General features: G+C 49.3%; 1 protein-coding gene across 2 annotated transcripts in view; it reads left to right on the top strand.

Moving 5' to 3' along the window:
* DRGX (dorsal root ganglia homeobox) overlaps positions 1-24,261 on the top strand; it is a 33,501-nt gene that overhangs the window by 6,555 nt on the left and 2,685 nt on the right. The window contains exons 5-6 of one of the 2 annotated variants that reach the window (XM_043596835.1): positions 2,549-2,727; positions 2,811-2,923. In XM_043596835.1, the coding sequence (XP_043452770.1) occupies positions 2,549-2,727; positions 2,811-2,923 (292 nt within the window). Of the gene's footprint in view, positions 1-2,548; positions 2,728-2,807; positions 2,924-24,261 lie in introns of both variants that reach the window. The other variant, XM_043596834.1, reaches the window with a different exon arrangement.

Here is a 24,261-nt window from a genome sequence, read left to right as displayed (position 1 = left end):
AATTGCATCATGTCCAACTTTTCCCCTGGACGTGGACTCTTTCAGCGAAGTGTATCCGAAGAACGTGTGCAATTTAAAAATCTTTAAACGGCAGCAGCGAAAGGGCTGCCTCAGAGCTGAGCACGGCTCACGGTGGCCGTCTCTAAGCAGGATTTCTTTCTGGAAGCCACACGGTGATTATGTTTAAGTGCACAAACCCGTCGAGCCCAGCAGATGTGCCCGAGCGCGGGAGGAACAGATTCGCAGCGCCGCCTCTCCGGGAGAGCTATTCTTTGGGCACAATTATATATTCATTTTATTTATGGGGTTTCCTCCATGCTGTTTCTGTTCTTTTTTATGTAGGGGCTTGGGGTTAAGACTATGCAAAGATCTAATTGTAGGAAATATAATAGTTTGCTTTTGGTTCCCCTGGGTCATGTTAGTATCTCTTAAAAACCAATGGCTGAAGAGAGATAATGGAATTCTGAGCAGTAAATTGGGGGTTGTAAACAAATTATTTCCCCTATAATCAGATTATGTGATCCTGATTATTAAATCTGAACATGAATCATTGGTCATATGCGGGCAAATTAAACTGATTATTATTTGGAAATGAAAATCTCCTTTGGCCAGGATGTTGTCTATCCCTTCTTTATTTAATGCCAGCTTGCCAATAGCTGCCTAAAGACTGAACTGCAAATTGAGATAAATGACACAATTATTGAGCATTCAGAAGTGGAAGATCATAACTTCTCCCTGAAAGGTGCAAGGGTGAGATAGGGGTGGTAACAATTAAAGCGGGGATTTGTTGTGCCGGCTGTTGTTGGCTATTATGCAAACAGACAATGGCTGTGAAGTATTTGTTTCGTGAGCCTCCGTGTGGGGACGTGGGCCTCGGTGGCGGGAAGGGAGATGTGTTTACATTTATACCCCTTGCTCATTCAAATATGATTAATGTTCTATAAAGCAGGGTCTTAATCGAAGCTGATGTTGTCAAACAATAACTAAATAGGGAAATAAACGACTCCATCATGCTCTTTCCTCAGAAGCAGGCGAACTGTCAGTGCAAAGTCATTAAAATATGATAATGAAAAATAGCTCAATTAAATGTTGTTATAGCTGTGACCTTCATTCAATTAAGACACAAGAAAGTGTCTGCATTTTGCTTTGCATTTAACTGCCCTAAATTTAGAATATAGATAAAATCATTATTCAATGGTTGCTGATATGTGCAATTAAAAGCCAACTCGATTAAAAACGAAAGAAACCCAGTTAGAGGAGAATGAAAATTCAGAAGTGGGGTGGGCTGGCAGAGGGCTTAGCCCCGGGACCCAGGCTCTCTTCTGGGCCAGCGTGAGGCGTGAGGCGGAGGAGGAGAGGATTTCCCCCCCAGGGGAGGAGGAGGGAGGTCTAGCCAAAGCTTTTTTTAAAGCCAGGCATGGTTCCCCAGGAGAGGAGGGAAGAGGTTTTGCTGGGTAAAGAGCAGCAGAATTTCACTGACCTCTGGGAACACCTTGGGCCCCGTCTGCCTGGCTACCATGAGTCTGGCCTTCTGCAGATGCCGTCCTGATTGGCAAAGCTTGAAGATTTCCACACCAGTCTCTAAGAAGGCACTTAAGGCAGGTGAATCATAAGCCTCCTGCTAACCTGAGGGTGGCAGGGATAATGCTACCTGATGTTTACTGAGTGACTGATTGATGGCTGTGTGTCAGGCACAGTGCTCAGTGTTTTTCGTGCCTCTCTGTGCTAACAGTGCTTGGGGGTGGCCACTGTTATTACCCCCAAGGAGTTTGGGTCATGGTCCCTAGACAAACCACTGGTCTTCAAGCTGTGTGTCTGCCACTTACCACCTAAATGACCTTGGGCCAGTCGATTAACCTGTCTGTGCTTAATTTTCTCATCTCAACAGCAGGGATAGATCTACCTGCCTTATAGGGTCAGGGTGGATTCTAAACCAGATTCACACTAAACTAAGGCTGACTCCAGAGTCACTGTTTCTCATGGGTGTGCTGGGCTGCTGGTCATGAGCTTGTCGTGATGTGTCAGAGATGATTTCAGGGTTAAATCCCAGGTTTGAGGACAGACACACTCAGGTGCTTAGGAAAAGCCGCCGGAAGAGTGAATGAGTATTTTTGATGAGGAAACCCCAGGGCAGTGTTTTACAAACTGCTTGGATGATGATTCCCTCACCTCCCTCCTCCCCAACCATAGGAAGTACATTTCACATCAAATAAATGCCCTTGAATACATTGAGCATTTCCACAAGACAACACTTGCACCCTTTCGTGGGCCATGCATTTGGCTTCTTTCTGTGGTTTAACCGTCATTAAAAAAATGCTGTCGTGCCTCCTACACTGATCTTCTGACCCCTCTCTGGGTCTGAAACTGCAGTTCAGAGGGCACTGCTTTGGGAGATCTTTTGGAGAGAGGAGGCTGTGTCCCCCACACCTGCTGCAAGGTGAGCAGTGAGCACTGGGTACGGGAACCAGGCATGTGAGTTTCGGTCTGGTTCTCTCCTCCTGTCTTACTTTCTGCCTCCATTGCGTATGCATTTCCACTGGGGACTCAGGTTTGGTTCCAGAACCGAAGGGCCAAATGGAGGAAAACAGAGAGAGGAGCTTCCGACCAAGAGCCAGGAGCCAAGGAGCCCATGGCAGAGGTGACACCCCCACCTGTGCGAAACATCAACTCCCCGCCCCCCGGGGACCAGGCCCGGAGCAAGAAAGAGGTCCTGGAAGCCCAACAGAGGTGAGGTTGGTGGGGCCCCGGGGCCTGGAGGCTTGGCGGGGACACAGGGTCGGGAACTCAGTGTGCGTTTCTTTCTCTAGCAGCCTGGGGAGAACTGTGGGTCCCACAGGACCCTTCTTCCCTTCTTGCTTGCCGGGGACCCTCCTGAATACGGCCACGTATGCCCAGGCTCTGTCACACGTTGCCTCTCTGAAAGGTAAGCTTCATCTCCGTTGGCTGGCAGGGCAGGGCTGGGGCTTTGCTGGCTTGCCACTGTCTCCAAGGGGGTGTGGAGACTGTGAGGTCATCCCGTTTACTCAGTTCCACCCATCGTTGTACCTAGGGCTGGTGCAGCTCCTTTTCTCCTGTCAGTCACAGCCAGCACCCTGCAGAGCGTCTGTTTCCTAATGTGCTGTCCTGTTTGATTTCTGCATGGCCCGAGATTGCGAGTGAATGTCTTAGGTAACCCTGCACCTGATGGGGAATGTCTGAGCGGTGGTTGTTTCCGAAGAGACCCCTCCATGTTCACAGGCTGCTCCTTCTCATTGAGCAGTTTTGGGGGTTAACCTGCAGCTCATGGGTGAGGCCTGGGTGGGCCTTTGTCCCCAGCTTATGAGGACCCTCTCCCTATGGGCGGCTCGCCCACCTGCCTCCCTGGGGACTCCTGATGGCAGAGGTCTGAACTGTTAGGATTTAGGATTTTCCAGGATTTGCTCTCTTCTTAATAGCTGTTGTTGTCTGAAGGATGCAAGCCATCAGCGATGTTTTGTCAGGCCCAGAGAGAGGAACTTTTGGCGACTTCTGGGGCAGCCCCACCGGATGCATGTGCCCATCCACTGTGTGTAAATTCCTGGCCTCAGACTTACTGCTTCTGTGATGAGGCCAGGCGGTTGTGCTGGCCAGGAGCGGGGCTGGGTTCTACCGTGGGTCTGAGGCAGCGCGGGTTACTGCTACTCTTGGGGTTTGTCTGTCATAGGGGTTCTGGGAGCCTCAAGTGCAGGTGTAGGCTGTAAGCTTATTCCTGGTGATGGGCAGTGGGAGAGGACCTTCCTAGGGTGTCCCCTGTTTGTTCTGCATTAGGATCTGGGGTCTCCTGCCCTTGCGGGGCTCGCACACACGTGGCAATCTGCATTGCAGATGTGGTTTCTGGAAGCTGAATGAGGGCATGAAGGAGCTTCCCTGGAGAGTCTCTAGAAGAGAAAGAAGGGCATTTTAGGCTTAGAGAACAGCACACGCAGAGTGCCAGGGGAGGGGAGGAGAACGAGGCTTGTCTGGAGAATGGTTGGTATGTTGGGTGCCCATGGGAGAGACCCCACACATAAGGTGGAGGTGTCCTACAGGGACCAAATCTTGAAGGCTCTGGAGGCCATGCTCTTGGATTTGGGTTTTCTACTGTAGGAGGTGGGGCCCCAAGGCCTAGAGCCACTTCTGAGTGGTCCCGGTAGCTGGCAAATCCCCTCCCTTAGACAGCTGGCATGAGTGGATGAGGCTCACCTCTGTCCGTCCAGCTCTGGGCCCTGTGCCCTTTCTAATGCTTCTTTCAGCTCCAGGGCCCAGATGCTCCAGGGGCCGTGTAGAGCCCCTCGCAGAGTGACCTTGGAACATATTTACAGGACACAGTAGGATGATAAGGCACTATGGAGGCGGAGTCCCAATTGGAAGGGGCTTCTGGAAGATGATCAGTGGGACTTCGGTATCATGTCAGGGACTGGTCTGGGCAGAGGGGCAATCCTGTGTCTGTCTCCCAAATCCTCTCTGCTTCAGTGGGGGCCAGCTCAGCTCCTGAGAGTAACCATCTCTTTTCTAAATGTTCTTTGCTTGCCCGACTCCAGCCTCGTGGGTTGGAGGTGATTCCCATGTCTCTGCTATGGCAGCCCGTGGCTGGGCTCTCTGGCTAGCCAAGCTGGGACCCACGGAGAGGTCTGCAGTGGCTCGAGGAGGGGAGAGAGGGCCAGGTTGCTGGGCAGGGAGGGCATGACATTGTCTGCAGCTGGGAGGCCCAGGGTGGTGGTGAGAGGGAGACAGAGGCTTGTATCTTCTGAGTGAAGACCCAGGACAGAGGCAGGGGCTGGTGAGAGAGGCTGGTAAAGGTAAATCTGTCACCCCCTCCTCTTCTTCCCTCACTGATATGTACTCCCCTCTGGCCCTTCCCTAAACTTTTCTGGCTGGGCTCTGACCCCTGGGGCCTGTCCTGTGCCTGCCTCATTAGAAACAGACTTTCCTTTGATGCTGCCCTTGCTAAGGGGACACACGGGGTGGAACTTGGGGAGTGTAAGAGCTTGCAGAGGTGACATCAGTCACAGTGTGCTCGCCAAACCGACTGTATCTTTGTATGTTGTACTGGCTCTCGCTTGGGCAGCCTGTGTGTGCCCGTGAGAAGTCCTTCCTGACTGCAGTCATATGTTGGGGCAGGTGATGTGCTCAGATGTTTCCAGAGCCAGGCAGGCGGTGAGTGAAGTGAATGTGTGTAGGCATTGTCTTCACTTCCCCACATACGAATGAGCTCTCGCTCACTTTTCTTGAGTGATATAACCCTCTTGGTCTATATGTCATTTACACGCTTTTGAGAAAGGCACGGGAAAAGACACACTTCTCTACTGTCAGAAACAGTTATTTGAGGAGCACGTTAAGGGGCACTCTCAGATTTGGGCTGGGCACAGGTGGGGCTGGGGGTGGACTGCAGGAGCACTTTTCCCGCTCGAGGGTCAGCTGTTACTCAGGCCAGCTGATGGTGGCCGAGTGGGTACGAGGACACAGCCCTGCCAGAACTACTGAACTTTCTGGAGAAGTTAGAAGTATGGATTTTTAGTTAAGATATTCCCATCTTTTTTTATTAAAAAAATTTTTTGTGTGTGTATTTGTTTTTGAGAGAGAGGGAGAGAGCGCACACGTGCGAGCAAGTGGGGGCGGGGCAGAGGGAGACACAGAATTCAAAGCAGGCTCCAAGCTCTGGGCTGTCAGGACAGAGCCCTACGTGGCACTTGAACTCACGAACCGTGAGATCACGACCTGAGCTGAAGTCAGACGCTTAACCACCACCAAGGGGGCCCTAGATAGTCCCATCTTTTAAATGTGATCTCCAAGTCTTTAGGCCAAAGCAGCACACAGTTGGTCTGAGCAGTTGGTCTGGCTTGATATTTTGGTGTGAGATAACAGCTGGTGTTGGCTGGGGCATCTTTACCTTCTAGAAGCCCCCGACCCCATGTGGTGGCACTTCTGGAAGCAAGGTTTTCTGAGCTGGAAGTCTCGGAGTCAGCTGGTCAGAACTCCCGGGCTCTAGTCCTGGTGGGCTTTGCTTTTCCTGGAGGTCTGGCTTGGGACGTCCGGCCTCTGCCTCAGGACCTGGGAAACAAGTGTGTGCCTACGAGTCAGTTTCTAGATACCCTGGGGTCCAACACCTGGTTGTTTTGTGGAACATTTGTTAAGTGGTCTGGGGACAGGGAAGATTTCAGTCTCCTGCACCTTCTTTTCCCAGGCTTCCCCAGGCTACAGAAATGAAGTGCATAGGCCCAAGAGAGGAATACCCCTGATTTTCTAGGGCCTGGCTTGGTGCCAGGACTTCTGGGCTATGACCTGGCCTCCCTTCCCTCAGTGCACCCCCAGAGGTGGCTGGTCAACCGATGCTGGCAGAACTAGTGGCCCGAGCCCTGCTTCCCAGGGGTGCTGGCCAACCGGGGGACTGCTCACCTAACTCGGAGAAGCTTCATGCCTACTGGTGTTAGAAGGCACCTCTCTGGGCTTCTAAGACCATCCCTCTCGTCACAAATGAGAAACTGAAGCTCAGGGAGGGAAAGTCACATGCTCACACATGGCTTATTCGGCTAGGTCTCCCCTTTGGGGTCTAGGTTGCCCTCCACAGGATCCTAATGTGCCCTTTCATCCAGACACTGTGTATTCATTTTCTCTCGGATGGGCACCTGTTGGTAGGGGCCTTGGACCCCTACTCCCCTTTTCCCCAGCAAGTAAGGACAGCTGTGAGTCCACTGGGTATGAGCTCTGGGGAGGAGTCTAGACTTACCCAGGACTATCAGAGACCAGGACCATTGTAAGCTAAGCGCCACAGTCCCTCCAGCCTGGAGATCCCAACTCACTTCTCCAGGCCTGTGGCGACTTGCAAATAACCCAGAAGCAATAAATCAAACTCAGTGTCAGCTACAGACTCAAACTAGTGCTCATGTCTCCTTTCCTAGACTCTGTGGTCCTAGTGGGATCGTATGGCCCTGGGTTGAAGACAGCAAGTATCCTGGGTGGGCCACTGAGGTCTGGCCCCACCCTAGACAGCACCTAGGTGCCACTCCTCTGACACTCTGGACCTGTAGCTCCAGACCAGGGGCTGAGGATCTAAGCAAAAACTGTCCTGTGCTGAAGCCAACAGCTGGCCAGAGTGTGAAGGAAATGCCTGGCTCTCTGTGTTCCAGGGCAGGATCAGTCCTCCCAGGGGGCATTTGGAGCCCCTCAGCTACTGTTCCCAGAGCTAACTGCCTGGAGAGCATTATGTATAGTTACAAGTCGAAGGACTCTGAGTTGGGGGTCCTGGTCTTTTGGTTCAGACGTTGTTGTGACAGATGCGACATCTTTCTCTGGGAAATATTAAGAGAACCTCCAGGGGCATTTGTGGGATAGCTTGGGGGTTGTTGAGTTTGCTGAGTTCCTTTAAGCTGCAGTCCCTGAAGGCTGTAGGTCCTTTAACGCAGTTTTATGGCTATTCACTTGTCTGGAAATCTTTGGACTTTGAATGTGCTCTGAAAACAGGAGCATTCTTGGAATACTGGCTATCATGCTCCTTGAGCAGGCTGTGCTGGGGAAGGGGAAGGGCCAGCAGGGATGTTGGATGTAGAGGGAATGAGCTCCAGGCACTCTCCCCCCCCCCCCCAAAAACACTGGCCTCCCAGAATACAGAGCTGTGTGGTGATGCCAAACCCTGTTTCCAACGTGAGTGGGGTGGACAGGCTGGGCCCTAGAAGCTCTGTGACTGTGGCCCAGAACATACCAATGGATTATGGGGGGAAGTGGCCCAGAAAACATGAAGGGGAGCAAGTCTCTCGGCCAGCCACTTTGCTGAGACTCAGCGGCGCACAGACTGAGAAGTCAGTAGCAGAAAGCTCTGGAATATGGTTTTCTTAGCAAAGTAGAGAGACTCATTTTGATTCCTTGGAGAAACCTGTTGAAAGAAGGGGTCTAGGGTTTGGAAACAGCTAGAGAGCTGGGGAAACCAAGATCAGACTGAGAATTGCACCATGGCATCTCGGAACTGCCGTGGCAGCGAAACTCGACTCGGCGGTTTTGCGTCAGGCCAGGGAGTGAGTGCAGAGACTTTCCAGAGCTTTGCCCTCTGCCGCAGCCCCATCATCCTGTGTTTGGGGGACTGTGCTCTGCTGCCGGCCAGGTCCCAGGGCTTGGTCAGGGTAGCTGAGACACAGCTCTGGGGCGGAGTGCCGGGGATACTCATTTAGCAGGCTTGGCGTGGGGGGTGGTTGAGGTGGTGCATGCATGGATAGGTCAGCAGGCCTGCTGGGGCAATAGGGAGCCAGGGAAGGGTGGGAGGTGGGGGTGGCATCCTTGAAGGACAGGAGGTCACGGCCCCTCCAGGATGGCTGGTCAAGCAGAGTGTCCATGCGTGGAGGCGTGGCAGGCTAGCCTCTAGGCTCTGCTGGGCAGGCCCTGGACAGGCACTGGGCTGTGCCCATCAGGGAGTGAGGCAGCTGGCTACCTCAGGCTGGGAAACTGCCCACCGGGGACAGAGCTACGTAATTGAAAACCAGGCACTTGTGGGGGTTTCCTCCTTTAATTATCCTTTAATTATCAAGCAGCCGACTAGCACAGTGGCCTCAAGCAAGCGCTCTGGGGTGGCCTGCCTTGTGTGAGTCCTCATCCTTCTGTTCCCTAGCCATGTAAGTCTTGAGCACGGTCCTGGGAGTCTCTGCCTCTTGTCAGCTCTAAGATGGGGATCTTGATCATAATAAGACTGAAGTCATAGGACTGAATGAGGAGCACGTGAGCTAGAACACCTGAGGCTCTTGGAACAGTGTGTGGCACATGAGAGATGCTCAGTAAATGCTATCATTATCACCACATCTCTCCGTTCTCATTTCCAAGTCCCTGGGTCCCACTCACCTTTAAAGGAGCCTGTGAAACGTCTGCTTCTTCCAAATGTCTTCCATTTCTCTGAAGTTTATTGCAGCTGTCACTTATCTTTTCCTTGTAACCTTCCTTGTTCCAAATTTGGCAATCGTGGGGGTTCCTTCCTGTCCCTGGTAGGATTTCCTGGGCAGGGCACCCATTCCTTCTCTGGGGCTTCACAGGCAGTGATAAGTTTTGTATTTTGGGACGGTCAGAGAGGGCCCGTCCTGGCCAGGCATGCAGTTAGTGTGTTTCCTTATTGAGGGTTCCATGGAAACTCTCAAATAAAAAGGCAGCAGGACCCTACCCCATGCAGGGAGGGTTTGCATAACAGTAATGGGTGTCCAGAGAAAAAGCCTTTGCAACACAAAGAATTTTCCTGTTCTGTCTTAATGGCCAGCCTTGTGTTCACAATTCATTAATGCAGAGGAGGTTATTAATGGCTGAGGGAGGCGCTTGGGTTTGTTCCGGGGAAGTGCTGGCCACAGGACGAGCGCGATGGGGGCAGGAGAGCCACAGTCAGCGGAGGCCCCCTCTCCCTGGTGCACTTAGCCTGGCTGCCTCTAACCTGTGATTCGGAGAGCGAGAGCGGGGTGTGAGGTGGAGACTAATTACAGCTGCCAGGGGAGAGCTTTCATAACTCAGTCTGGGCTCACGCTGGGAGATCACAGTCACTCTCCTGCACTGGGCAGGGGCATCCCATCTGACTGTCCTTAACTGGAGGGATCGGTGAAGGGGAGGAGGTGAGACAGCATGCTGGGCAAGGCAGGCATGGGGGCACTCAGTCCCTGGAGTCATGCCTGAGGGGAGGGAACAGCAGCAGAGCAAGGGAATGAGGTCTGACCTCTTTTTACTTTCCCCTTCCATCCCCTCCCAGGGAGCTGAGGTGGCCCCAGCCATCCCATGCTGGAGGGGCCCGAGGCAGACAGCTCTGATCGCATCTCCTATTATCTGTTTGAGGTACAGCTCAGAAGCTGCTAGCAGTTGGAGTAGCAGTCCTGGTCCTGAGTCCCGTATGTGTGTGCGTGTGTGTGTGTGTTTGTACCAAGGGGAGGCGAGGGACAGGGTGTCCATACTGGGGAAGGGTCTGGCCACATTCTTCCAGAGAGCAAGGCCCCTTACTTAGCCAAGTATGTTCCCTCCCTGCTTCACATTGGCCTTGGCCTTGGGCTCAGGCCAAGCTAAAGTGTCCAGATTCTGGAACTGAAAGGGCTTTATTGCCCAATAAACATCTGCCCACTGAAGCTAAACTCAGAGCTGGAGGCAGTCTTTTCCTTTTCCCAGTCCCCCAAAAAGCATTTTCCCTCTACTCCTCTTTAAGCACTTTTTTCCTCTGGGTTGGGAGTTAAAACACACACACACACACACACACACACACACACACACAATTAAAGAACATTAAAAAGTGTTTTATGGTGGAATATAATATTCATGAGAAAAATTCATAAAGCATGCGTCTAGAGTGTAGTGACCCATTTTAAGCACCTAATATACCTACCCTCTGGGACTTTGCCTGCACCCCAGAAGCCCCCCAGTGCCTGAGCCCCTTTTTCTTCCCCTTAAATGAGAGCACTGTGCTGACTTTTATGCTAATATAGCTTTGTCAACCACCTAAGCAGGCATTCTGAAACTTTCTTTCTTTCTTTCTCTTTCTTTCTTTCTTTCTTTCTTTCTTTCTTTCTTTCTTTCTTTCTTTCTTTCTTTCTTTCCTCCTTTCTTTTTCTTTCTTTCTTTCTTTCTTTCTTTCTTTCTTTCTTTCTTTCTCTTTCTTTCCTTCTTTCTTTCCTCTTTCTTTCTTCTACCAAGAAACGTCTTCCAAGTTATGTTTCAGTAGTAGAATTTAGTGATTCATCACTTACATACAACACCCAGTGCTCATCACAAGTGCCCTCCTTAATGCCCATCACCCATTCAGCTCATTCCCCCACCCCCCTCCCATCCAGCAACCCTCAGTTTGCTTTCCATATTTAAGAGTCTCTTATGGTTTGCCTCCCTTTCTGTTTTTGTCTTATTTTTCCTTCCCTTCCTCTGTGTTCACCTGTTTTGTTTCTTAAACAAAAACACTACTATTGAATCTTGACTCTTTTGAACTTTACGTATAAATGAAATCATACGAGACCCAGGTTCTTCATGTCTGCTTCTTTGGCTCAGCATTATGTTTGGGAGATTTATTAATGTAATTAGGTTCAGTGGTAGATTCTCTATGATATGTGTATGATCAGGTCAACTGCAGATAAAGATAGCTGGTCTCTCCCTTTCAGATCCTGATGGTCTTTCTTTCTTTCTTTCTTTCTTTCTTTCTTTCTTTCTTCTTTCTTTTCCTTTCTCTTTCTTTCTTTCTCTCTTTCTTTCTTTCTTTCTGGTCTGTGCCAGCCAGAAACCCTAGCACAGTATTGAGTAGAAGTGGTGATGACGGGCATCCTTGCCTTATTCTATTTTTTAATAACAGCTTTATTGAGATATAATGCACACACCATACCATTCATCCCCTGAAGGGTACAACTCAATGATTTTTAGTATATTCAAAGGGTTGTGCAGCCATCACTAGGATCAACCTCAGAATACTGTCATTACCCTGTACCTATAAGCAGTCACTTCCCACTTCTCCCCAACGCCCCCAGCCTCAGGACACCACTGACCGTGAACATTTTTGCTATTACTGCTGTGGACTTTTTATATGAATGGAGTCATACAATATGTGGTCTTTGTGACCACTCCTTGCCTATTCTTGATCTCAGGGTTTCAGTTATATTTGTGGTCTTTTATTTATTTATGTTTTGGATATCCTTTATCAAGTAAAGATATTTTCTTCTTGCCTTGGTTTTCTAAGAGTTTTATTTAATTATTATTAAAAAAAATCATGGATATGAATGAATGTTGCATTTCATTGAATACTTTCTCTGCTGCTATTGAGACGATCACATGATTTTTCTTTCTTAATGGGTTAATACAGTAAGTTACATTGATTGATTTTTTTTAAATGTTAATCCAACTGTACATTCCTGGAATAAACTCAGGCTAGATGTGACATGTCTTCCTTCTTATCTATAGCTGGATTCTGTTTGCTAATACTTTGTTCAGGGGCTTTTGCATCTATGATCATGAGAAGACTGGCTTGTGATTTTCTTATAATTTCCATTCCAGGTTTTAATATTGTTTTACTTTACCCCCAAAACTGAGTCTATTAAAAGCAGCAGCAGAACTGCCCAGCTGTTTTATTATCTCTCCTGATTCTGAGGGCTGGCTGGGTTCAGCTACTTACAATATAGTATTGCTTCCTTGTCTGGGGGCTTGGTAGGGATGCTGGGAGGCTGGGAGCTCTCTTTTTCTCTCTCCCCATGGTGAACTTGGGGTGAGATTGAATGGTGGTTGATTCCCAAGAGTGTAAAAGAAGAAGATGCCAGACCTTCTTAAGGCTTACACCCAGAACAGGCACCGTGTTGCTTCTGATTCAGTCTATTGATTTAAGCTGGTCACAGGGCCAACTTAGACTTTAGTGGAGGGGACTGCATACAGGCATGAATGCCAGGAGGTTGGTTCATTGAAGGCCCTTTTTGGACACTGATGGACACAAGTATCAAAGATACTCCAGCATTTTGATTTGAGTTGGGGTGTTTTTGAACCTACCTTGCTTCCCAATCTTGACTACAAGCACTTTGGGGGCACTGGCCATATCTGGCTCACCTCTAGGACCTTCCAAGCCACTTACCTCTGCCCCAAATGCAGAGCAAATGGTAGTTAGGCTTGGGTAAAGAAGGAAAAGTCATGCTGCTCTGGTGTGGGAGACAGACCTCACTTGGGAAGCTCCGGTCTCTTCATCCTAGCCTGCAGTCCTGGCTGCCTGTTGGATGCCAGGAACAACTGGGCCCTCCTTTTTTTCATTCTTCATCCACTGAGTACCCTACTTTGTCAGACTAAACCAGAGGCTGAGCCTCTGGTGATGAATTAGACACATCCTTGTCTTAAGTGGTTCACAGGCTAAGGGTGAGCTTGGAGAGATAGTCAACAAAGAATTCCATCTCATGTGACATAGTCATGTGCTCTCTTAGAAGCCAACAAGGGCATGCAAGGAGTGGGGGAAGCCCTGAGGAGGGAGGACACATTTCCCTGTAGGAATAAGGAAGGCTTTCCAGAGGAGATGTTTGAGTTGGACTTGAAGGAAGCATAGGAGTTGCCCAGTGGGTAAGAGGACTCCAAGCAGACAGAACAGCGTGAGCAAAGGCACTGAGGTAGGCAGGGTTAGTTTGTTGAGGAAAGGGCAGAGCATGAAGTTGGACAGAGGCATGTTCTCAGGAGAGGATGGCATGGCCTCCAGGTGAGCCCAAGTTCTGGAGTCAGACTGGCCATGACCCAGAACTACTTCCCTCTCATCCTGGGGTCAACTTAGGGCAGACCCAAGTCTCCTCACCTGTGAGATGAGGATCATGATGGCCATACCCAACAGGACTTGTGTATCTGTGCTCTGGCACATCTAAGCATCCAGTAGGTGCTGGAAATTGTTAGGGTTATGTTGATGAGGCTGAGAGGTCACTCGGGATCTAATTAGTGTTTGGTTTTGGACTCTGGGGCAGAGGATCTTATTTCTTGCAAGCATTTGCTCCTCAATGGGAGAGCCTCTTAGCCTAAGGCACACTTTATGAAGTCTGGGGTGTGTGCAGCTCCAGAAAAGCAACACAGCCCTGTAGGTGCCCCTGTATTGCTTGTAAGGGTATAGGTATTTGGGGAACAGGGAAACTTGAGGGGCAGAAGGTAGTCAATCCTTATGGGGAAAGTGATTGGGTCAACCCTAGTCTTCTCCATGCCTAGTTGATAACAGGAAGACAAGGGTAGAGAATCCCAGCACCTAAGATTTGTAAGGAATCTTTTTTTTTTAATGTTTTATTTATTTTTGAGAGACAGAGAGAGAGAAAGAGTGGGCGAGCAGGTGGGCAAAGAGAGAGGGAGACACAGAATCTAAAGTAGGCTCCATGCTCTGAGCTGTCAGCACAGAGACTGACACGGGGCTCGAACTCACAAACTGCGAGATCATGACCTGAGCCGAAGTCAGACGCTTAACCGACTGAGCCACCCAGGTGCCCCAGGAATCTTCTTAATGAGTGTGTTACCATTCCAGGATATAGTGGGGAAACTGAGGCTCAGAGAGGAGATAAGACTGCCCAAGGTCACATAGTGCATCTGTGAGAAGTAGGACAAGTCAGGGACCCAGGTGTCCCATTGGCCAGCCCCCTACACCCTTTATTGATTCTGTTCCTTTTACAGGCACCTGCTGTCATTCTCTGGCTTTAAAAACTGCAACTCACTTTCCAGAAGCCATTTCCTATGGGTGCTGATGGGTTTGCCCTTCCTGCTAATCAATGGGGCCCTGGAGTGCAGGGAGCTGAGCAGAAGGTTTCTGGCTTGTGCCCAGAGGCAGTGGGAGAAGCAGCCTGCCTGTCCAGGGTTTTGGCTGCTGCTTCAAGGAGGGAGGGCGGTGCTAACTGGCATTGGTCTGCCCAGAATCTGGGCATCTGGTTGTGCCAGGGTCCTTGGAGCCGGTGTTGTCGTTATTTGTTTGCCCCTTCAAAGACATCCAAACAGAAAGGGGGCCGTGGCACTGGCCCTGAGACTATCACAGTCCCAGGAATGTTTGGCTGGGCTGCCTCTCATCAGGGAGTGTTTGCTGAGCAAATCAAGACAGCGAGCGTACAAGTAATAAGTGGAGTTCAGACCGGGGTGGGATTTAGTGTTGATTCTAGCAGAATACCCTGCCAGATTAACCTGGGGGTTTTGACATTAATCAGATTGAGCAACTTTGTCATGACCACGGCTTCTCTTTCCATGAAGTGCTGAGGAAGATTACCACCTGGGAGATGGTAACTCTGAGGACCTAAACTCTGCCAGTGCAGTCAGGAAAGAGACTCTTCCTCCCTTTCTCCCTTCCCCAAGTATTCAGTGTTTACCTTGCGCCCAAATGGGGCATTTTAGTTCTGGCATTAGGAGTACAGGGGTGAGAGTGGGTGAAGGGTGCTTCCAGCAAGTTTGGGAGGTGAGCTGGGTACACAGATAGACACAACTCGTGGTGTAAGGCACCACGTGTTAAACTCGTTTACCACATTTAACTCATGGTAAAAGGCAGTTTAGACCATAAAACGGAGACAGGAGAAAGCACTTCAGGGGTTCTGAGTCAGAAGACTTTGGTTATGAGACCTTGTCCACTTGATTATTGGTGAGCGCGCATAACCACCACATCTAAAAATCCGTGCTTAAATATGGCAGGCATCTGCCAACACCTTCCACTCAGGCACTCCTGTGAATGACAAGGAACTGGTATTATGAATTATAAAATACATTTTCCCTCTGTCTAGCATCTATCTATTATTCTATATCTATCTATCATCTATCTATCTATCTATCTATCTATCTATCTATCATCTATCTACACAGAAAAAGACACAAACTACAGTATTTGTGTTAAAGGTCTCATAAATCCACATACTCATTTCCTTGTTCAATTCCGTTATCTTTAACCTGAACATTCCACAAGAAATCAGTGTGCAAGAGCTTTACTTGTAACCGAAATTGTAGTTCACGTGCCTTTATGATGAAAATGTGCTATCGGCAGAGACGAGACAGAACTAACTTAATTTTTCCTGTCAGTCTCTGTAGTAGATCAATTAAACTGCCAAGCAGATCAAATATTTCAGACTGTATTTATTACATTAAGTATTTATGTCCAGGCCAAGCCTTTAAAGCATGATGTCATATAGGAATGTAGGCCGATTAGATCAATTCAGCAGAATTTGCTGTAACTTAATGGAAATCTAATTGTGTGTTTTAATTTAGTGTCCAGGAGGTAGTATGTTCTCCAAACAAAACCATTTTCAGGCTGCATTTAGGGGCCAGATGGCTCTTGTGCAGACGTTGGTGATGGCTCATGTTGGTAGGGCTAGAGGGGAGAGGTTGTAGCCTTTTAGGGGGTTCGCTTGCTGGCAGGTTGGTCATCCCCCATGCAAAGGGACTCACTGACCTCGAATCCCACAGAATGGGAGGGGAGTGGAGTATTCCTGGTGGGTTTTCCAGGGCGCTTCCTCTGCCCCATGTTCACTGGTCAGCGATGACCTTCCATTAGCAGTTATGGAGGTACAGTGAGGTGCTGAGGACACAGCCCTTATTCCTTGGCAATTTCAGTGGGACTCTGTTCTAAAGGAGAACGTCTGTTCTCATCATCTGAATAGAAGGAGACTGGAAATCACGAGTCACGAAAAGGACACCATTTTTATGACAATAATACCTGGTCAGTATAGAAAGGGTGGAAAATACAATAAAACACAAAGAAAAAGATAATTATCATTCATAAACTTAGTACCCAGAATCAAGCAGTATGAGTATCAAATATTGGTACATTTGTTTTCCTCCCATCTATAAATGTGTGTATCTCTAATGAATTTATGTGTTTTATAGCTTATTTAGAAATTAAAAATTTTTAACCCAAAAGCTTAAATTTATCAATATTTTCTACTCATAAATACATTTATATTTGTGCTATACCTATGACTCCACATGGATATGACACATCACTGTGCATATACACGTACACGTATATATTATGTGTATACATGTGTGTATTATGTATACACACACATGCATATACCAAAGTAGGATCGTGTTGACTTATTGTTTCTCAATCTGCTTTTTAAACTTAAAATTTCCTTATTGTGTTTCACTTAAAAAAAATTTTTTTTAACGTTTATTTATTCTTGAGACAGAGCACGAACAGGGGAGGAGCAGAGAGAGAGGGAGACACAGAATCCGAAACAGGCTTCAGGCTCTGAGCTGTCAGCACAGAGCCTGACGCGGGGCTCGATCTCACGGACCGTGAGATCATGACCTGAGCCGAAGTCGGACGCTTAACCGACCAAGCCACCCAGGCGCCCCTCATTATTATTTTTTTTTCATGCCACTAAGTGTAATATTACTATTACACTTCTATTCTATTACTCCTGTAATAGAATTTTGCCAAAGCTTTAGTGTGTTCTATGTGGGTGACTATTAACTTCTTCAGTCTGTTCCCTAGTGTTGGGCCGTGAGGTTAGTCACAGTATTTGTTACTATATACCACACTGGATTGACTTCCTTTGTAGCTAATTTAATTTTTAGCCCATTCATGATTTATAGCTTTTTGATAGGCTTAAAAAAAGGCCGGGGGAACCCTAGAGCCCCAAGTCTGGAAATCTAGTAACTAAAAGATGATGCTTTTATTTATTTATTTTATTTTGTTATATTTTAAAGTTTTTTTAAAAAAGTTTATTTATCGAGAGACAGAGAGAGAGAGCGAGCGCACAGGGAGTGGCAGAGAGGGAGAGAGGAGAGAGAGAAGCCCAAGCAGGCTCCATGCTGACAGCACAGAGCCTGACCTGGGGCTCGAACTCATGAACCCTGAGATCATGACCTGAGCCAAAATCAAGAGTTGGATGCTCACCTTACTGAGCCACCCAGGTGCCCCTAAAAGATGACACTTTTAAACTTTATTTGTCTTACTCCTTACAATTCTGTTGGCAGAAAAAATTATTTTACTTTTTGGTCCAATAGGAAAGGTTCCACCTAGGAAGCAGGACAGCCCTGAATCTCCAGGAGTGTGTGTGGGGGGGGTGGGGGGGGCGTGGGTGGCTAGTAGAGGTGGTGGGATGTCTCTTGCACACTCCCTGCCTGTGGCAGAGCTCACTGCTCATCCTGGGTGTCCCGGGGGATGCTTACAAGTTGTGTTCTTCAGCTGCTGGCTGAAATGAATCGGTAATTGGAATAAACCGTGAATTGTGACTTAGAATTACCCTTTAATTAGTATGGGGTTATGAAAATAGTAACTGTTTGAGGCCTTAATATTAGCTGCGTTACGGAATGTCTCTCAAAGGTAGGTGTCTCTCCTCCTCTCACAGATAAGGAACCTGAAATGTGGAAAGATGGTGTGAAACCCCATGACTGGTGAAGAAGGATGGGGCTGGGGGCCAAACCTCCAAGTCCCCTTTCTTCCGCCATAGCAGGCTGCTGAGATGCCCCAGAGATGGCCTATGGTTGTTCTCATTTTATGGAATCTTGATAATGGATGACTTGCTTTTGGGGTAGACATTTTCTCAAGGGTCTCTGTCACCTCTCCGACATAATAAAGGGGGGTGCTCGGCCCCTCCTGTGGCTGATTCAGCGTCACCCTATCACTAACAGCGACGCGCAGGCTTGATGCAGTTTTCGGAAAGACTTCCAGACTTCATCTCTTGTGATGATTCCTGCTGTCGGCCAGCGGTGTCAGGCCATCGTCATGGGGACAGCTTTGCTTGCTCACCCCTGTACCGATCGGCTCCAGGTTTCTGTGCATGTTGAGTTTTTTGGCTGTCATGAATTTTTGTCTCTTTTCTCAATGTTATCCATCCATACGTCTGCCATTAGCAGCCACATTTCTCTCTAGTTTGTGGTCATCTTGTAAACGGAACAACTTCTGTGAGAAGTGCTCTTGGAAGAAACTTTAAGCCCTTGGTGAGGGTCTTGAGTATGGCTTTGCAGGGGCAAAGTGCCAGTGCTTTGGGATCTGGGATTTTACTTGGTAACTATGTGTTCATCTGCCATCCAGATGAATCTCCATTTTGTTATTTCTGGTTTTCAGTCAGCGTCCTTCTGGGCGGGTTGCTGAGGTTGTTTAGGCAGGAGGCGTATGGGGAAAGCTGGGGATGCTCTTGGTACTGTGGAATCATGAAGAAATCAAGAGTTACTTTTATGAGAATCCTATTTGTGGAAATCACTTGTTTTTTTCTGTTAGAAAATGGTTGTAGGAGTTGAGAGAGATTCTGGTTGTTGGATAATTTAAGTTCATTTACAACCAATGGAAATTCTGAAAACACGTTAAAGTTGGAAGAACTCAACTTTATAATTCACATCCCATTCTAAAACCCCTCCTTTTTTGTTGAAAGGGATTTCAAACCTTTTCTTGTCCAATGGCCCATATCGTGCATGAAGTTTCTCTAATGTCCTGTCAGGGGACCTTCAGGGGGTGCAGACCAGGAACCTCGCAAGCCCTCTGCATAAACATAGCATGTGATGGTAAAGAAAGAAAAACTCCTTTTTTTTCACACTTCTGCCTATTGCTTCGATTTCACCCTCTGCACCAAGAGAGATACAGAGACAGTTACCTCATATCCACTGTGCCCTGCGGTCAGCTCAGCTAAATAACCCCAGTTCTTTCATTTTTCATTTCTCCCTCCTTCTTTCCTCCCTTCCTCATGTTCCCGATCACCTTGACCTGAACTCTCTTTTGGCTCTTACAGCTTTATTTTTATTTTATTTTATTTTATTTTTTTAATTTTTTTTAATGTTTATTTATGTTAGAGACAGAGAGGCAGAGCACAAGTGGGGAAGGACAGAGAGAGCCAGAGACAGAACCTGAAGCAGGCTGCAGGCTCCGAGCTGTCAGCACAGAGCCCGACGCGGGGCTCGAACCCACGAACCATGAGATCATGACCTGAGCTGAAGTCAGACACTCAACCGACTGAGCCACCCAGGCGCCCCACTTACAGCTTTATTTTTAAGAATTTATTTTACTTTATTTTAGATTGTGATAAAATATATGGAAGATAAACTTTGCCATCTTAACTATTTCTAAGTGGACAGTTCCAAAGTATTCAATACGTCCCTTGTGCTGGGCAACCATCCCCTCCATCTACCTCCAGAACTTTTTCATCTTCCCAAACTCAAACTCTGTGCCCATTGAACAAGAACTTCCTACATTCCCCTCTCCCCAGACCCCAGAAACCACCATTCTGTTTTGTGTCTCTATGAATATGTCTACTCTAGGCATCTTGTGTAAATGGCATCACACGGGATTTGTCTTTTTGCGACTGGCTTATTCCCTTAGCATAATGTCCTTGAGGTTCACCCATGTTGTCGATGTGTCAGACTTTCCTTCCTTTTTAAGGCTCAGTAATTCTCCATTGTATGCGTAGCCCTTATAGTTTTAATCACAGAGTGTCCCAGAGTTGTTGGGTTCGCCGTCCTCAGTTTCCTCATCCATCTGTTGTGGGGGGTGAACTAGGTCCTTTGCACAGACTCTGCTCCCGTCTGCAGCCTTGGTCCTGTGAACAAATGTATTTCTCTTCTCACCGAATCTGGGTTTTGAGGGCGAGGAGTGTAGTTATTGGTGGCTTTCTTAGGAGCCCGCCGATGGCAGATGTAACCTAGCAGGTGTAGGCTGTGGATCCCAGGGAAGAAGGCTCTGTGTTGTCCACGTGGCACTTCTCCATCATGTAAGTGGCCTCTTCATCACTGAGTCACAGACCATTTAACCCCCCACCTTGATGCTTACTTCGGAGCAAAGCGTCGCTGGAGGCAAGAATCAGCCTGATCACGTGGAGCCCGCCTTTCTGGGGCGCGTCTGATGCGGGCAGGGCTGCCTTGGGCTGAGCCTGAGGACTGTGGCCCCTCCTGGGTTCCTGACAATATATAGCTCCAGATAAGCTCCCCTCAGACTTCCAGTGCCGGCCTGGCTCAGGCAACCCAGCCTCTCACGGTCCCTCCTCACACGTGCCTCTTTTTAACATTCATTTAAAGGTAAAGTTATGTTTCTGATTTTATTTTTTTATTATTTTTAAAAAAAAAAATTTTTTTTTAACGTTTATTTATTTTTGGGACAGAGAGAGACAGAGCATGAACGGGGGAGGGGCAGAGAGAGAGGGAGACACAGAATCGGAAACAGGCTCCAGGCTCTGAGCCATCAGCCCAGAGCCTGACGCGGGGCTCGAACTCACGGACCGCGAGATCATGACCTGGCTGAAGTCGGACGCTTAACCGACTGCGCCACCCAGGTGCCCCATGTTTCTGATTTTAAAAGAAATTCACATTGGGGCGCCTGGGTGGCTCAGTCGGTTAAGCGTCCGACTCTGGCTCAGGACTTGATCTCGCGGTTCATGAGTTCAAGCCCCATATCAGGCTCTGTGCTGACAGCTCAGAGCCTGGAACCTGCTTCAGATTCTGTGTCTCCCTCTCTCTCTGCCCCTTTCCCACTCTTCTCTCTCTCTCAAAAATAAATCAACATTAAAAAAAAAAGAAATTCACATTTTTTGTAGAAAAATGAGAAAAATTCCAAACAGATACAGAGAGGAAAATGTCTAGTATTCTCACTGCTGAGAGGGTTCACCGTTCTTCATATGCCATCTCCTCAACCCATGAACTCCCTTTGGGAGGGAGACCCAGACGGGGTCCCAGTCCTTGGCTGGCATAGCACAGGCACCATCCCAGCAAAGGCTGCAGCTCCCCGCAGAGCCCCAACTGGTGTCTGTGTATCTGGCTGCATTAAGCGAGAGCCAGTGGGAAGAGCGGACTCGGGATTCGCCCGAATGTGACTTTCTGTATGTTTCCTGCTGCTGCTGGAAATGGTCCCAGGCTGGAAGCCCACCAGGGGCGTGGGGCTGTGAAATGGGCTCTCAGAATTCCCTTTGTAAAGTTGGCACTTGTGATTTTTCCGGCCCTCCTCTTGGGGTCTGCCACCTGCTGTATCCACCCTCACTCAGAACTGAGGTAGGAGGCCACCGCTGCATTTGAACTTCCTGTTACAGTACTGGAGAACTGAAACACCACCAGAAGGTTCTGGTCCCACCTATCAATGAACTGTGAAAACTGGGACCTGGCGCTTCAGTTTCCTTACCTGGAGAGCAGGGATGAGTAATGCTTATCCCTCAGGGTGGCCGGAAGGGTGACAAGAGGCAACTGTGGGTGCTGGTAAACGTGAGCTTCCTTTTGTCTCTGAGCAGGCTTGGAAAGGAACAGAGAGATGCCCAGATGTGCTTGAGGGGAGAGGAAGGTGGCTGGCCCTGGCAGGGGGAAGCCTGTCCCCGGGGAAAGGAGGCAGGCACATCCCTGCGGATGCTGCTGAGGCTGCCTCGGGAGGGCTGATCCTACAAGTGGGTCCTGGGGCTGGTGGCCCTTCCCCCCTCCTTTTCTTCCATAGGTATTTTCCAAAGGCCTGGCCTGTTTCAGGCGCTGTGCTAGGAGTGCACAGAGTGGGGAATGAGATAGGAAGATACTTGACCCCTTGGGAGTCTGCAGTCTTGGGGGTATGTGTGTGTGGGGGAGACAGACAACAAACACGTCAATAGTCCACCTGCCATCTGTGGCCAACGCTGTGAAGATTTGAGCAGCCTGGAGCATAACCGGGGAGCCTACTTTGGATGGGGAGGACCTAAAGGATCCCCGAAGAGGTGGTGGTCAAATGGAGCCCTAACGAGAGACAGAGGTGTGAGGAGAGCATTCCAAGGCAGAGGGAGGTTCTCTTCCCTCACAGGCAGAGGAATGTGCCCTCTTTTCAGAGGGACCCAATGGTTAAGGGGCAGGCCTCCTGCCTGGTGAGGTCCAGGCCGGCCACTTGTTATTCACTCTCAGTCTCCTCCCCTGCGGGAGGGGATGACTACGGAGCCTGCTTCCTAGAATTTCTCTGAAGCCGAGATGTGTGAGGCATGGCGTGCTCCGAGCTGTGCCTGGCCCACACGAGCCTTTGCTCTCTGTAATACAGCTCTGTGTAGGGCTCTGCTGTGATGCTGCCGTGAGCACCTGAAAGGGAGGCCTGTCTGGCACATGGGAAGGAGGGGAGGGCCCTGGGGACATGATCACACAAGGGCCTGGAGGCTGCTAGGAAGAATCTGGGTTAATTTGACAAATATGGATTTCGGTTCCCCAATACACCTGTGCTGCTTCTGTCCAGTGCTGCTTCTTCCAAAGCTGGTGAGCACTTTCAGAAAGAGATGAGGGACTGGCTTTGGGACACTTCCCTTGTCAGAAGGGGCGAAGTGGTTGGCCCACCCACGTGGGGCCAGTGGCCATGGTGACTCAGGTCTCCGGCCTCAGGGACAGGCAATGAATCCCCACCGTCCTTGGCAGGGCCATGGTGATCCATTTCTCGCTCACCTTGTAGGATCTGGCTTTGGATCTGGTCCGGGATGACTAGGGCTGGGGAGGGGCATGGAGGCTGTGGGGATGTGCGTCTCCCACAAGGATCACACACGGGGGCCACCACTTGACCTGTCCTGGGAGCTCAGAGAGTCTCTCAAAGTATGTCATCCCAACAGCCGAGTCTACCCACCCAGCCTGGGGGCAAAGTCTATGTGACTCCGGCCCCCACACCTGCTGTGGTGGGCAGCCGGAGCCCACGGGTGTCTCTCAAGCATGGGGATGGGGCTAGCGCTGCTGAGTGCTGTTCACTTCTCTTCCTGGAACTCAGATGGGCAACAGGACCACAGGATTCTATGGCCAGACTCTATCTTCCTTCTCCATATGCATACACACACATACACACACACAGACACACACACACACACAGAGACCACTTTCTCTGTTTGCCCCCATCCTAGCAATGGCATCTCCATTCATTCGGGTGCTCAGGCCCAAACCTAGTCATCACGTGTGAATCCTTCCTATCCATCCGCTTCCCTGTGGTCCAGGAGCAGTCTGCACAGGCTGTAACCTTCATCCTAAACCAGAATCTGGCCACCCCTTACCACATTCCCTCCAGCCACGTTGAGTCAAGCTCCCTTCCCCTAGGACGGCAGTCTCCCACTAGCCTGCCCGCCCCATTCCTCATGCGGATAAGCTCGCAACACTCTCTGCTCCAAGCTGCTGAGGCTTCCTCCCACTGCATCCTGCACAGCCTGCAGGGCAGCCTGGCCCTGATGACCCTGACCCATCTGGCGCTGCCCTTGCCTGCAGCCTCTGACTTCGGTCAGTCTGAACATGCCACTGCTCCCCGAACAGGTGACATCAGTTCCTGTGTCTGCGCCTTTGCACTGCTCTTCTCCCTGGCTGCCTGCGCCTTCCTGGACATTCACACGGCCGTCACTCTGACTAGCTGTGCTCAGATCTCTTGCCAAGCATCATGCTCCACTCGTGTTTTCCATAGCACACGCTACCACCTGCCTTTGTATCAGGGACTCGAGGGCTCTGGCGTGCCTCTCCACTAGAGCTGCGCTCCGAGACAGCGGGTCTTGCTGCCATATTCCTGCTGATGGTCGTTAGGCTCTAGAACAATGCTGGGTGCTCAATAGTCGTTGAATGAATGCACAGTTGAGGATGGCCTATCATTAGTCTGAGGTACTATCCTCAGACTGAGCATAGCAGAGGGCTGTGCTCACTGTATTTCTGGGATGGTTTATGTACTGCTGGCCAGTGGGCTTGGGGCTGGGCAGTTGTTCCTAAGCCCCGCTGCACATATCCGACCTGTGCTAACTGCTTTCCAAACTGATTCCTTCGGAGGCTCTCAAACCTCAGTTCACAGTGCCCTGAGGGTCTCAGTTAATTTTTCATGACTCTCTTGGGCCATGAGAAACACCTAGCAGTTTTGTTCATCAAATGGTTGGGTCTGAGCAACTCCGGAAGTATTAATGTCCCAACAACTTAGTAGCCATTTGATAAATGGCTGGGTTCCCTTTG

Source organism: Prionailurus bengalensis, chromosome D2, assembly GCF_016509475.1.
Source record: "Prionailurus bengalensis isolate Pbe53 chromosome D2, Fcat_Pben_1.1_paternal_pri, whole genome shotgun sequence".
NCBI classification, from domain to species: domain Eukaryota; kingdom Metazoa; phylum Chordata; class Mammalia; order Carnivora; family Felidae; genus Prionailurus; species Prionailurus bengalensis.
The sequence above is the reverse complement of the archived record's forward strand: the minus strand, read 5'-3'. Positions and strand labels throughout refer to the sequence as shown.